This window comes from Cornus florida, unplaced genomic scaffold (assembly GCF_030987335.1).
Source record: "Cornus florida cultivar Cherokee Brave unplaced genomic scaffold, ASM3098733v1 CherokeeBrave_3.0.0_Hap2_Chr11, whole genome shotgun sequence".
In the NCBI taxonomy this organism is placed as follows: domain Eukaryota; kingdom Viridiplantae; phylum Streptophyta; class Magnoliopsida; order Cornales; family Cornaceae; genus Cornus; species Cornus florida.
This window is the reverse complement of record NW_026775581.1, coordinates 114266390-114281880: the sequence shown is the minus strand read 5'-3', so window position 1 is coordinate 114281880 and position 15491 is coordinate 114266390. Positions and strand designations below refer to the sequence as shown.

Genomic DNA, 15491 nt, shown 5'->3' with positions numbered 1-15491 from the left:
TGAACTTTAATTGTTATTATTATTTAAATCTGGAAAATGTTTTAATCCCATCCCTAACCATGTGAATTGTGATGGATGCTTTCACACACACACACACACATATACATATATTTCCAATGATATGCACCCAAAGGAAAAAGCACTTTCAAAGCATGCTCTCAAATATGTTTTGGATAGTTCGGTTTTAGATTTCACCGGTCTGTTCAGATTGAATTAAATTACTATTAACTCTTAATTCGAACTGAATCGATTCGATTCGTGCACATCACTAAAAAATAGTTTGAAATTGGAAATGCTGTAACATTATGTTTGGATTGAAGGAATACAATTAAGAGGGAGGAAAGAAGTGAAATGAAAAGGAAAGAAGAGAGAACTTGATATGTATTTTGTTTGAGAATTAAAAGTAAAGTAAATGAGGAAAACTGACGTTTGAGCGACCCTTTGCCAAAGTCCTACCAATTCAATTTTACTTGGCCTATGTTTTTAAACAATGTGCAGAATAGATTTTTTGCCCAACTTTGAAGCTTTTCCTGCTGTTACAGGTGGAGAAGAATTAAAAGCTTAGCTATAGATGGTTGGAAAGTACTACGAGTCTACTTTTTAATACAATAAATGGTGTGCAACTTGGACATGTCTAAAAGGAGTTATGGCCATTTTGGTAAAAGATAATTTTGGTGGGTGAAAAATCTAATCATAGAAGTTGATGTAGTTTGGGTTTCTTATTTATCTAGATGCTCCTTGTTTAAATCATACAATTCTTTTTAGTGTGTATCAACTGTCAAGTTTTGTGCGTGTTCTTATTTTTACTTTATTCAATTTAAATTATGTTACTTTCACGCTTTTACTCTTAAATTTGTTTTTACTCCAACTCTCTCTCTATTTGACTTAGGTTTCAAATTTTTTTGATGAGTTTCTAAGTTTGTTAGTACGTTCCTTAAGTTAAGTTTAATAAATAGTTAGTCAAATAAGTCTCTGACTTATTATTTTCTTACTTTGTCTTCGCAGTTTGCTACGAGGCTCTAGCTATGGCTAGAGGGTTGTTCCTTGTCATCTTAAGCTCCTCTTGAAGTAATAGAAGCAAGTGTTTTTTTTTTTTTTTTGGGTCAAATTTAAAAGATATTTAAGCCTTTTGGCTTCTTAAAAATAAGTTTTTCTTTCGTGGAATCCTTAGAATGATGAATTTTACTTTCATGTATTTTCGGCACATCAATAAGATCATTGAAAGAATGATTTTTAACCTAGTCTTTCGAATAAAATCTTATTTTCAAAATTGATCATATATTTAATGTTTTGCCTAACCTAATTCATGTTCAAGAATCAAAACTAACCTAAAATGACATTTTAATTGTCACTTCTCCGACAACTTTTTCTCTTTTTCTTTATGATTATGAATTTGACATGTAAATGTGTAACACGCTAAAATGCTAAAGTATCTAGTTGGTACAAATATGGCCTCCCAAGAAGAGGTAAGAGGTTCAAACTTTAGTCACAAAAATGCGTGTGTAAATTTGTTTTATAATTAAAAAATATATATATCTAGAATATAGCAAACTTATGGTTGTGTGAGTGAATATTTATCTAATAGAAAATTTTAAAAGTTAAATTTATGACCCTTCTAATACTTGACAGCTATTTGAATAAGTCCTTTTTAAATAATTAATTATTTAAAATAAGAGAGTCCATAGTCACGCTCTACTTTTCAATGTTTGTTTATTCTTAAATAAAATGACAATTCTAACTATAACTTTATAAGTAAATAATTATTAATTTTTAAATGATACAACTGTCCTTTTAAATTTCATCTCCTTATCTCTAATCTTTAATATTTTAGGTCTCTTTTGATAAAACTAAAAAAAATATATAATAATAATTTATGTTGAATAAATTACACTTTACTGGATAAAAAAATAAAAAAGTAACCATTACAAAAATTATCCCTTTGGACATGGAAAAAAACTTCAAAAAAATATATATTTATTGAAGAAATTATGGCTTTTGTCAATTTAAAAATAAAAAACAAACAAAAAGAAGAGGATTAAAAAAAATATCTTTATTGAATAAATTATCTCTTTTGATAAGATAAAAAAAAAAAAAAAAAAAGATAAAAAAATATTAAAATTGTATAAAAAATAATGATAACATTATAAATGAAAGGATGATGTATTAATAATTTTAAGATCTTCTTATTATTTAAAATAATAATAATAAATAAATAAATACATAGAGTGCAATGGTGAATTCAGGCGCCCTGTAAATCCAGCAATTGCAGAAAATTCAAATGTTGGTTAATTGTTTTTAAAGCGCAAAAAAGAGCATAATCTATTTATGGTATTGACTCTTAAGAGACCAAAATTCTTATTATTGCAGATGATTGACATTTGGCGTGCAAAATCACTCGGTTGTTTCTCTCTCTAAATCTACACCAATCTCTCTTTCTAAACAGAAGTTTCTGTGGCGGTGCGCCTCGCTCCACCGCTATATAATCACACAGAATCTTCCCCTCTCCGCAAACAAACGATAAGTTGATTTGAGAACAGAGCAATGGCAACAAACCCTAACCCTAATCCCAGTCCCAGTCCCAGTCCCAGTCCCAGTCCCAGTACTACTCTGTTACTACAGAACATGGAAGAAGTGAAGAAAGTGTTCGAAAAGTTCGACGCCAATGGCGACGGCAAGATCTCGGCGACGGAGTTTGCCGACGTGATGAAGGCGCTCGGATCGAAAGCCTCCATGGAGGAGGTGAGCAGCGCGATGGAGGAGATCGACGCTGACCAAGACGGTTTCATCAACCTCGAAGAGTTCGCTGCTTTCTTAAAGGGAGGTTCCGCCGCGGACGGCGGCGGCGGCGACGACGACGATGGTGGGGTCGGACAGATCAGGGGAGCGTTTGAGATCTTCGATCAGGACAAGAACGGTCTGATCTCCCCATCCGAGTTGCAGGGTGTTATGCATAAGTTGGGAGAGAAGTGCACGGTTAATGATTGTTCCCGAATGATCAAGGCCGTCGATTCCGACGGCGATGGTAACGTCAACTTTGATGAATTCAAGAAGATGATGACTAACCGCTCCACCGACCGTGATACACAGCAGTTGGGGAATTGACGGTAGATCTAGGATGTGTGCGTATACATGTTATCATTTCTCTCGTAGTATTGTTAATCGCAAGCAAATTAAGGACTTGTTTGGTTTAATTATTTTCTTAAAAAACATCATTAAAAGTAGTAGTTAAAATGATTTTCGGTTTAGTTAAATTTAAAGTTATTTTGCTCAATTTTTTTTTTTTTTTTTTTTTTTTCAAGGTTACTTTTACTTTATGTTAATCCTAAGTAAAGGGATGAGAATTTGCATTCTATGTTTGACAGCATGAAGTATTGGAATTGGTTTTTGAGTTACTTTTTTCTGATTCCAATTCTACCGATTTTAAAATCCAAACTTTCAATTCATGCAAGTTAAACATAGTTTAATTGATATTTAAGCATATTAAATGATTTTTTTTCTTTTTTTACAAAAAAAAAAAAAAAAAAAAAAAAAATGTATATTGAAGGATTATATTATGCCTAACTCTATTATAATGTTATGGAAGTTACAGAAATAATAATAAAAATTTATCAATTTCCTGTTAAAGAAATTTTCATTAAACAGAACACTTGTATAGTAGGTGCCTGGAAAAGTCAGTTGCTCTCCCATGCCCGCATGGAAAAGTAAGTTGCTCTCCCAAGATGATTAGGAATTTACAGGTTCCTAATTACATCATTTAGTACATTTTGCGAATTCAATTTACCAGACCAAATAATCTAAAAATAAAAATAAATTTGAAATTGTTTCTTTGGGCATTATCTAATGATGATGAGAGATTATTAATACTAATTTTTTATTTTTTATTATTATTTTTTTCTCTCTAAAGGAGTTAATATTAGCACTTTATTATTAGCGTAAGGCACCCCAATTTCTTCTTTCTTCAGACAAAATTATAAAAGAGTCCCTACACCATTCAATGTTTTATTTTTACAATTTTTATATCATAATTGCCCCCTATTAAAGGTAAGATTCTTGGTGTTAAAAAAAAATTCTTTCTAACTTCCTTTTCAGACTGCATCCCCTCCTTTTCTCTCTGCGCAAATCTAATGGTGATTTTTTTTTTTTTGGTTTTTCTTTTCCTTGAGTTAATTTTGAAAATATTATTTCTTCTTGATGAATCAATATTATTTTAGAACTAGATTTTATTTATTGGGTAGGTAACATCGCCAAAGGATATCATCAGATTTTTGAGAAGGAAGGAACTCGAAGTGAAAGGGCACCCTCTTGTGCAACGCAACGATAGTTGGCCCTACATCATATTCTATCTGATAGACTTGAAAAAAAGGGGCCGACTTATTTTCAGAATGTGAGTTCGACCGCAGCTGCCCCCTTTTTTTTGGGGGATCAAGTTCCTTGTCAACTATGGACCCGATCTCTTTTCATTTGTTTTGGTATTACTATATTGAGAATAATATCATTCATGTGTAAATTAAAGAGGAAAAATAAATTATTAAATAGAAGTGAACAAATTTAGGATTCAATATCATGGACTTGAGAGTATCCTAAAAAAAATATATCCAACTACGATAGAAAGTATTTGAGTTGAAAACAAATAGAAAAACTTGTCTCTCTGAAATCTTATTATAATTGTGAATTAATGGCCATATATATATAAATAAAAAATAAAAAATAAAAACCTATTGATAGTATGTACATAAAATAAATTACACTTTTCCAATCACAACAAACACCTAAACTTAAAAAATAAAAATATCAAACGTTGATAAATTGAATTATAAAAAGGTTAAAAAAAAAAAAAAATTTGTCAAATTTTAATTTGGGAACGTTGAGAGAAAAAGTTGATAAATTGAAATTCTAAGAAAGGTAAAAATAAAGTTGAAATTCTAAAAGAGTTCGAGAGAGGGAAATACATAGGGGTGGCGGCAATATTTGACATGACACGGGATAAGAGGGTTTAAATTTAACTAAACGTATCGTATTCGTATTTAACTCTATTAATACGATTAATTAAACGCGCTGTATTCATATAAAATATAATCTCTTTAGCTAAACGTGTATAATAAATGAATCATGTTTGTGTAAAAAATGATTTAAACGTATTTTTTTTTTGTCATTTCATGTCGTGTCAAGTGTTGACCCATTTATTAAACATATTACGTGTGTCGTGTCGTATTACACATATAATAATTGTGTATATCACCTGACATGATTAATAATAATGTGATATTTGTGTTGATTCTAATTGTATTAGTGTCGTAGTTGTATTGAAACGACCACGATCTGTCTATACAAATTGCCAACCTACGTGTAACCTGAGATGGTAAGGTTAAAAAAAATTGAAAGAATTAAAGAGGATAATTATGATATTAAAAATATAAAAATAATAGATGGTGTAAATTAAGAAACTTTTGTGAAGCTATGGGCTCGCTTTCTTAAATTGAAGCAAAAAGTAGATGGGTGGAAAAAGTAGTAGTGAGTCGTCGTCAACGGGAATAGCTTTTTGTCATAAATTAAAGATGAAGCAGGATTTGCTCCGCGACTCCGTTCTTTGATTCTCTGTAGATACTAGTAAAGCAGCAGTATTCTTCCACTAATGCCATCATATGGTCAAAAAGTTAAAAAGACACCTTTCCTGAAAACAATGTCCTTTGGACATTTCAAATCAAAAGAAAAATAGGATGATGATCAATTATTTAGTGTTTTTTTTTTAATCATTTATTTATTGGGCGAAGTGATTGGTTCACAACAGTTTTTAGAGTAAACTATTAGTACAATGATTAGGGAAAACAACAAATTAATGAACGATCGTAACTTACATAATTGAGATGGTTTTCGAGGGTTTTATTGGGACTGATGTCACGGGTTTAGAGTTTCAGCACCACTTTAGCTGCTCCCGTGCGGCACCAAGACGTTGCTTTCACTCTCGCAAGTACTTGGTCAGCCTAACTCCCGTGCACACCTTAGCCAACACACTCCCCTCGTGCGCTTACTAGTGTTGTAGTTGCCCTCGCCCTCTCCTCACTTGGCTTGCACACTCACACACACTAAGGCACTTAAGTTGGCAAGGAAAGAACACTTCTATTACTTCAAAGAATGCTTTGTACAAGGCTAGCACTCAAGCTCTCTACAAGGCTCTCAAGACTCACTCTAGGACTTGTTCCCTACAAAATGAAGTCCTACCTCTATTTATAGGCATCCCCATCCCTAATGGACGGCTAGGATGCATTCTAACCAACGGTGGAAATTGATTATCTAGAATCTCCTCCCACCTTCTTCACACTTCCATACTTATCTACTAGTATCTACAACATTCTAGAATTCTCCATACTACTCCACACAACTCTGGAGAACTCTAGAACCTTCCACACACTTCTACACATTTCTACACATATCTAGAAACTTCCACATAACTCTAGACTATTCCGGAAGACTCTAGAAACTCCACTTGCCATACAGTTGCCATGCAGCGTCCTCCTCAGCGTCTGCGTGTCGCCTGCGTGGCACAACCTCCATAGGCGGGGCGTGACATTCTCCCCCACCCATTTCCGTGACGCCCTCGTCACGGTTTCTTCAGCTGACCCAGCCTCTCGCAGGTCATCAGCACTTGCGCATATGTCCTTGGCCCAAACGTACGAGCGCCCTTCGGGAGATGTGAAGTCCTCACGAGCTCCATCGTGTTGACTGCCACCTCTGGACTCTCCTTCCTGCCCACGAGCGGCACCATGCATGCGGCCTTGCCTTCCTCGCCTCCAAGTATCATCAACGCACCAAGGCATGGTAGTGGCGCGGCGTTGTTCCTGTCCATGAACTCCAGCCCCAGCACCATGTCGTGGTCGTCCATCTCCGCAACTTGGAAGTCAGCCTTGCCCTTCCATCCTTGCATGCATAGCTCCACCTCCTTGCACACTCTACTCACGCGTGCCTCCTCGGAGTTGACGGCCTTGATCCAGCCCTCCGTCTTGCGCATCTCTAAGCCAAGTCGTTGCGCCTCCTCCGGGGTAATGAAGTTGTGTGTAGCACCCGTGTCTACCAACGCTTGCACGGCTTTGCCACCAACCTGCGCATCCACATAGCGCACCCCAGCTACCTTCTTTGCCTTGCCCTTCTTCTTGGTGTCATGCGCCATGCTACTCAGCATCTGCATAGCCCCCATGCACCTATCTTCATCGCTGCCCGCATCGTCCACCCTGCCCTTGCCCTTATCCTTCACAAGGGCGCTCATGGTCTTCTTGTTGGGGCAGTGTCGCAATATGTGCGGCCCTTCGCACAAGTAGCACTTCGGCTCCCACTTGCCCTTATCGCGGCGCTCCCCTTTGCCACTAGCCTTAGACCTCTCTCCATGGTCCTTACCTTTATCATGGCGTGGGCGTCTCTCCTCATCGCTGTGCTCATCATCGCTAGACTTGGGCGAGCCCCGTTTCTTGAAGCGCCGGTCTCCCCCACCTTTGCCGTGGTCCCTCTTGGGAGACGTGGCCCTCTTGTCATCGCGCCTAAAGTCTTCGAGGCGCTCCGCTAGAGCCATTGCGGATGCCAAGTCTCTAGGCTCCCTCCTCCTTAGTTCCATGGCCACCCAAGACTGCAGCCCATCAATGAACAAGCACACACGTTGCCGCTCTGGCATCTCTGGGATCTCCAGCATCAAGTTGGAGTACTCCTTCACATACTCCCTTATGCTGCCCTTCTGCTTCAGGCGCCTTAGGTTGATCATGGCGAGGTCCTCAACGCACTCGGGATAGAACTGCCTCTTGAGCTGCCTCTTAAACTCCTCCCATGTGTCAACTGCTCTTGCGCCTCTACCGGTGAAGCGCTGCCTCCACCATAGAGCGGCAGTGTCCGTGAGGTACATAGTGCCTGTCTGCACCTTCTCCTCATCATCCTCGATCTCCATGCACTCGAAGTACCGCTCCATGTGCCAGAAGAAGTTGTCAATCTGGCGCATTCCTTGCCCCATCGTACTCCTTGGGCTCCGGCGCCTTCTTCTTCCTTGGCTTCACCACGACCTCGCGCGCCTGAGAGAACTCCTTCTTGCACTCGGCAATCTCCATGCGCAAGTCGTCTACCCGATCATGCAAGTCCCTTTCTTTCTCTTGCGCCTTGTTGGCGATGCCATCAATCAGCTCGTAGAGCTCCGCCATCCTTCTCTCGAGCCTATTAAACTTAGTCTCCGTGTAGACCAAGTGTGTGGCAAGCTTCTCCTCCAAGCTCTGCTCTAAGATGTGGACTTGGTGGTCTCCTCCGCTAGCCATGTCTACACCAACAAAGCTCCCTTGACGAACCTGCTCTGATACCAACTGTCACGGGCTTAGAGTTTCAGCACCACTCTAGCTGCTCCCGTGCGGCACCAAGACGTTGCTTTCACTCTCGCAAGTACTTGGTCAGCCTAACTCCCGTGCACACCTTAGCCAACACACTCCCCTCGTGCGCTTACTAGTGTTGTAGTTGCCCTCGCCCTCTCCTTACTTGGCTTGCACACTCACACACACTAAGGCACTTAAGTTGGCAAGGAAAGAACACTTCTATTACTTCAAAGAATGCTTTGTACAAGGCTAGCACTCAAGCTCTCTACAAGGCTCTCAAGACTCACTCTAGGACTTGTTCCCTACAAAATGAAGTCCTACCTCTATTTATAGGCATCCCCATCCCTAATGGACGGCTAGGATGCATTCTAACCAACGGTGGAGATTGATTATCTAGAATCTTCTCCCACCTTCTTCACACTTCCATACTTATCTACTAGTATCTACAACATTCTAGAATTCTCCATACTACTCCACACAACTCTGGAGAACTCTAGAACCTTCCACACACTTCTACACATTTCTACACATATCTAGAAACTTCCACATAACTCTAGACTATTCCGGAAGACTCTAGAAACTCCACTTGTCATGCAGTTGCCATGCAGCGTCCTCCTCAGCGTCTGCGTGTCGCCTGCGTGGCACAACCTCCATAGGCGGGGCGTGACACTGAGGTGCCTTATTTTGGAGGATAAAAAACCATGGGCGAGTGTTGGGGGCGGAAAGAAGGGGTGGGTGCTCCCGCTTTGCCCTAAACTCTTACTGCATCATTATTTAAATGATCTAGTATAATAATAATAAAGATATTAAATGTTTTTTTTATAAAATTAAATATTCAAATTATAACTTATTATTATTATTATTATTTTTTTTTTTTGTGGCAAAAAAAACATACTTATGCACTCATAACCCTTCTGTTTTGAAGGGTGATGCAGTATTTATAAAAAAATCTATAACCCCAATAAACTATGATTCTAGCTTACTTAAATTCAAACATCTTAAGGATGTCCATGCCATACATTGATAATAGATATAAATCATACAGTTAGGTGAAGACGTGTTAGATGGGAAGCCTAGGCATGTGGCATAAGTCTTGATGAGTTAGAGGGTGGAAAAAAATTTAATTGCGCCCATATAAACTTTTAATAAAATAAATGCAAATATGTATATATTACACGCGTAATAATAAACTATGAATCAGGCACAACCAAAATTTTTTCCAATGGGAATAACTAATAAAGCTTATATTCAGAGAAGGATTTTGTCAATATTTGATTACTATTAGATCTTACCGTACCACGCTTGTTGGCATGCTACACACATGCCACATAATGAGACATTTTTGAAAGAATTGAATAAAACAAAGAAAAATAACATGTCATCCCACATGTCTTGGACACTGTGCCACCTTTATAGGTCGGTTAGTCTTAAAAAGCATTGTCCTTTTTGAAAAAGCAAAGATGCCACATCAAATTGTTTCATCAGTTCACCGGCTTTGGACCAACAGATGGATGGGTGGGTCCTTGGGCATCCAAAAGTTGGGCCTCCTGCGGCCCATTTTCGATTTAGCACCAGATTGTACAGGTCTCAGAAAAAAAACCATTGGACCTGTCTTTTCTGTATGGGGCAACTAAATTAGAATGTGCTGTAAGCCAATTGTTTGGTTGTAAATATAAAAGAGAAAGTACTGAAAAAAAATCTCTCAAACTTGTAACATTTTTTCCTAAATCTCTTTATTTATTTATTTTTTACAGATAAACCTCCCTTGACTTGTAAAATTTTTCAATAAATACCCCTCGTCAAATTTTTTTTACCAAAAAACCCTCCTCAACTATCTGGATGGGATAAAAGAGTTGATATTTGGACCAAAATGTCATTTTATTTAAATCTTAATTCTCCCGAACTTCAAAAATTCATATCTCACAAACCGTTCATTTAAAAATTATAAATAATATATGCACGGAAAGTTTATGAAATAAGGATTCCAAAAATATAAGATTTGTATAACAAACCTTCATAACCAGATAGAAATAGGCAATCTAAAAATCTACTCCAATAATATTATTTTATTTTTAAAAAATAAAATACTCAAAATATTAGCAAGAAATTTTTTGGAATTATTCATTTACATATGGAGCCGAATATATAAAAAGAAGCACTAATAGAGATCGATTTCATGAGATATCAAATTTTGTGTCAAAGTATTTTCATTCTTTTATGGACTCACCATTTAAAAAAAATATAAAAATGAATATTCGGTCTCTATTGGGTTTAATTTTTTTATATGTCATGCTCCATATGAAAATGAATAGTTCTGAAAATTTCTTGCAAATAACCCCAGTATTTTATAAAAATATAAAATAAAATAAGATTGTTGTAGTAAATTTTTAGATTGTCTATTTCTCTCCGGTAATGAAGTTTTGTTAAACAAATCTTATATTTATGGAATCCTTGTTTTATAAGCTTTTCATGCATATATTATTAATATTTAGATGTACGGTTTGTGAGATATGAATTTGAAATTCGAAAAAATTAAGATTTAAATAAAAGGATATTTTGGTCCAAATATCAGCTCTTTTACTCCCTTAGATAGTTGAGAAGGATTCTTTGATAAAAAAAAAATTAGATAATGGGGATTTATTGGAAAGTTTTACAAGTTGAAAGGGGTTTTTTGGTAAAAAATTAGACGACGAGTTTTACTGGAAAAAGTTACAAATCGAGGAAGGTTTTCTATACTTTGCCCAATATAAAATGATATACGAATGAAATGATAATTACCATTTTAAGTGGTGGAGGCAGCGCAAGACGATGACGGTGAAAGGTGGTGGTGGCGAAAAACGATGGTGGCCAAAAATTTCTTTCTTAAGAATAAATTTTTATTCCATCGATTTAGATGTGAAATGAATTGTAAAATTCAAGAGAATTTTCATTTTCACTTTAAATATCATATCAATTAAGTAAATTACTACTCCCTCCGTATCAAATTAAATATTCATTTTTCAGAATCTAACTTTATAAGAGAATGAATTTTACTATTTTTTTTATTTGTATTGTTGTTAATAAATTACCAAAATATGTCCATAGTGGGTCACAGGATGTGATAATTTACTTTTTATTAGTTCAATGTAAGTAGGTTAAATTGATAATGTTACAAAAAATAATACTTTACCTTTTCAAATGGAATATTTATTTTGAGACAATCAAAAATAAAAATAAAGAGATCTAATTTGAGATGAGGAAGTATTAAAATAGAATGTCTATTGCGAAATACATTTTATTCCATTCCAGTGTACCAAATTAAGCCAAAGACAATTTTTTGTAACGGCCTCGGTACATAATGCGATTATCTCTTAGTGGTCACCTCGAATCCACCTAACATTCTTGACCTTTTGTTACTCTCACTTTCATCCCAAAAAGTCTCTTTAACGCTTGTACATTTTTAAATCTTTAGACTATAAAATACTTGATATGCATAGAGAGAGAGAGTAAGAAGACATATTCTTAATATTATCATCTAAATTTCACAAAAATTGAGATCACTCAAATTATAAGAATTGTACTTCAATTTTTAATAAATTTATATGCACAAGCAAAATTGAATCTCTATCTAAGTATGCAGAAAAATTCCAAAAATATTGTGACATTTCAATAGGGCAATTTCTCTCACTTTGTCCGGATACCTCTCTTTTAATGGCTAGAGACAAGGCACTTACCAAGTTGATGTACCTCTGTTAAATACTGTAATTGCTAATGTGATTAATTTTTATAATATTGTAGCATTTTTTTTTAAACGTCTTCTATTTTGGAGGAATTTTCATTCGTATCATCTCCATGAGTGAGATTTAAGTAATAGATTTGTGCACTGGAAGAGATCCGAACCCACAGTCGATACAAAGGAGCAGAGTCAGGAATCTCATTCAGGAGGCACATTAATGTATGGTAAAATAATATTTTTGTGAAAAAAAAGGGGGAAAACTTTGAAAGGAAAAAAGAAGAAGAGTTGATTGAATTGCAATTTTCTTTGAACATAATTAAAAAAGAAAAGGAAAAGAAGAGTAAGAAGGGGAAAAAAGAAATAATTAGTAGGTTTTTTTTATAAAAAATATACTTTCAGGGGTTCATTTTGTATAATTTAATAAACTACAGGCATAAAATGTAAAAACAAAATTAATACTATCACAGCATGGACCATCCAGAGGGGTAGCTTGGAAAAAAGAAAGTTCAGGGGGGCCATTTTGTATAATTTAACAAATCATAGCTATAAAAAGTAAAAATTAGTAATGGACCAACATGGCCCGGGGGCATTTTGTATAATTTAACAAATCATATGTATTAAAAGTAAAAATTAGTAATGGGCCAGCATGGGCCTAGGGGGGACGTGATACATATTATACAATTGGTCCGAATATCGAAAATATGTCTTACCATCTAACCCCGTTGGAGCACTTATTTATTACAATCTTGCCAATCAATCTCCATGGCTCCATGGGCTTCACTATTCTCTAAATTTTTTTAAAAAAGCTACCACTAACTATAGTTTAATATTAATAATATTTTCTCATATTTGAGGGTTAAAATTCTTACTAGGGTAACGTGGGTGTGTGAATTTTTTACAAACATAAAGAAAATAAAAGATAACGAATATTTGCATAGACTGAATTATTTAATTGATAAAAAAATATATATATTGATTGCAGTCGTAAAAAAGTAATATTTACTTCTAACATATTTCATATTTGTATACAAACCTTCTTCTAAACTTCCATGATATATGTGCTATTACAATTTTAGCTGCAAATTGTTCTTCCTTCCCTTCTATTTATAATTCACAGTGCAAAATGTACTGTATTTTTCATCACTTTACTTTTCCAGTCATATAGAAATCTAAATTAAATTGGCCCAGTTTTAATTTTGTAGACTTTTTCAGGGTTTAATCATTATAAGTATCACATGCACAGAGTCCGTGACTTAACCTCCATAGGAATTTTTTTTTTGTTAACAAAAGTCAAAAAGAAATGAAAAAGTTAACAATTCTACAATTGCAATATTCTTGTCACTTGCCAGGCAAGAGGATCATATAACTATAATTGCGGATCCATTTTATTCCAAACAATGAAAAACAAAGGTTCAGTACAGATATTACTATATTTGCACAACATTAAATACTAATCATATATTTCTGTTCCATTTTAAATTTTCACTTCGAAAAATGTGAATTACAATTTATAGTAATTAACAGTCTCTGTTCTCCCTCTCGGCATTTTTTAATTTTTTTTTTAGAGTTTTTTTAATTAAATCCAATAATTTTGCGTCAGTTTTAAAATTGGTCTTTTTATTTAAAAGTACAGTATTAGACATTGATCCTATTTTTTTAACATTTCAATTAGTCAACACACAGTCTATCAAACCACGTTGCAATTACGAGTGTTTTTATTTTTTTTTTATTTTATAAAATTTCAAAATTATCCCTTTGATTAAACTATCTAGGCATGATTTTAGCTGTCACCTCTTTCTTCATATAGGAACTTTTCCTGCAATATAAATAAAAATTCTTTTCCAGCAATATAAATAAAAATTTCGTTGGATTGTGAGAAAAAACTAATTGTCATTCCAAATATAAAGTTTTTTTTTTTAAGAAAAAATTGTCGTCAAACTTCAATGGAATAACTTTACTCAATAAAAAAAAAAATCGGCATCATTGTTTACCATATGTAATCCATCCACTGTTTGAATGAAAGTCAATTTTTAAGTTTATTTATATATTTTGTATTCATTTACGCTATTAAAATACAAGGCGTCGATCAAACAAAACAGGGGCAAACGATGCCCCTGAAACAAGAAAACAACTTAATGGAAAATAGAAAAAAATTCAAGGATATATATATTTTTAATGAATATATGAAGTTAAAAAAAAAAAATAACAATTGTTTGTAAACATGATAAACAACCATGGCTTAGAAACAAAACAGAGAGAAAAACAAAAAATGCACTTTTTAAAGTTAACGCTGTCCAGTTGATTAACTAAAATATATAAAAATATGATCAATTTCTATTTTTTTTTTTTTAAAGAAATTAATGTCAAAACCTATGCAAAATTATGAGATTAAACTAAAAAAAAATCCTTTTTTATTTTTTTTAATGCAAGAAATTCACTCACACATATATTTGTTTTAGAGAAATCAAATATCACATTCCACTTTAAAAGGTAGATAAGATACTACTAGATTTCCTCTTACCTCTACATATTAATCAAAGTTTTGACTATATTATTATTTTAATTTTTCAATGTTAATTCTTGTAAGAAGGAAATATTCATTCCTAAATTTGACTCCCAATTAAAGTCAATGTGACATAAATATCCTTAAAGATAGCCTTGGCCCTCTCAAGTTTTTTCAATTAAGTTCAGTTTTAGATTTCTTGTGCACAATTGTCAAATAAAATAGTGAATCATTGGATTCCAAAATATGAATACTATATATTCAACCTAATCAAAGTTAGTATTCCCTATACGTAATTTAGTTAATTGTTTTGCACAGTATGGAGTACATTAGTAACATTACCAAACACATCCTAGTATGCTGATTCTCACCAACAAATGGTCAAACCTAAAAAAATTTAATTTCAAAAAGTAGTTAATTAGAAATGATTATCCACAGGACCACAGTATATTACTTTATTCTTAAGGTTGGGAAAAAAATTGAGGAATGCCTAATCAGAAGAGACCATGTAAACATGAAAAAATTATATAAATTAAAAATAATTAAAATATTACTACCTCCGTCCCACAATAAAAATTCATATTTAGAAATTGGAGTTTTTAAAAGGACATGCAATTAATGCATTGTTCCGTTTTAAAATCATCAAATTGTCCTTTCTAATTTAAATATATATAGTTACCAAGTTTGAAATTTTTAAAAAAGATAAAGGATAATGATGAAAATATAAAGGAAAAATACATTTAACTTTTTAAAAATGACAACTAATTTGGGACATGTAAAAGTAAAATAATGAACTATTAATTTGGAACGGAGGAGGAAGTAGCACACAAACAAATGGACAAATTTGATTGAACATTCACAAACTTTTCCTGGATTAATCAACAACAAAAAAAGGGAGTAACAAAGAAGTTGATAAAGTAAATATAATCTTTTCCTC

At 34.2% G+C, this 15491-nt stretch overlaps 1 protein-coding gene across 1 annotated transcript; it reads left to right on the top strand.

Annotated features, from left to right (window-relative positions):
- The first annotated feature begins 2354 nt into the window (after positions 1–2354).
- Positions 2355–3271, top strand: LOC132285662 (probable calcium-binding protein CML18). The gene has a single exon (XM_059787855.1). It carries the CDS (start codon positions 2542–2544, stop codon positions 3100–3102), a length of 561 nt encoding a protein of 186 aa, XP_059643838.1. The 5' UTR covers positions 2355–2541; the 3' UTR covers positions 3103–3271.
- Positions 3272–15491: the final 12220 nt, after the last annotated feature.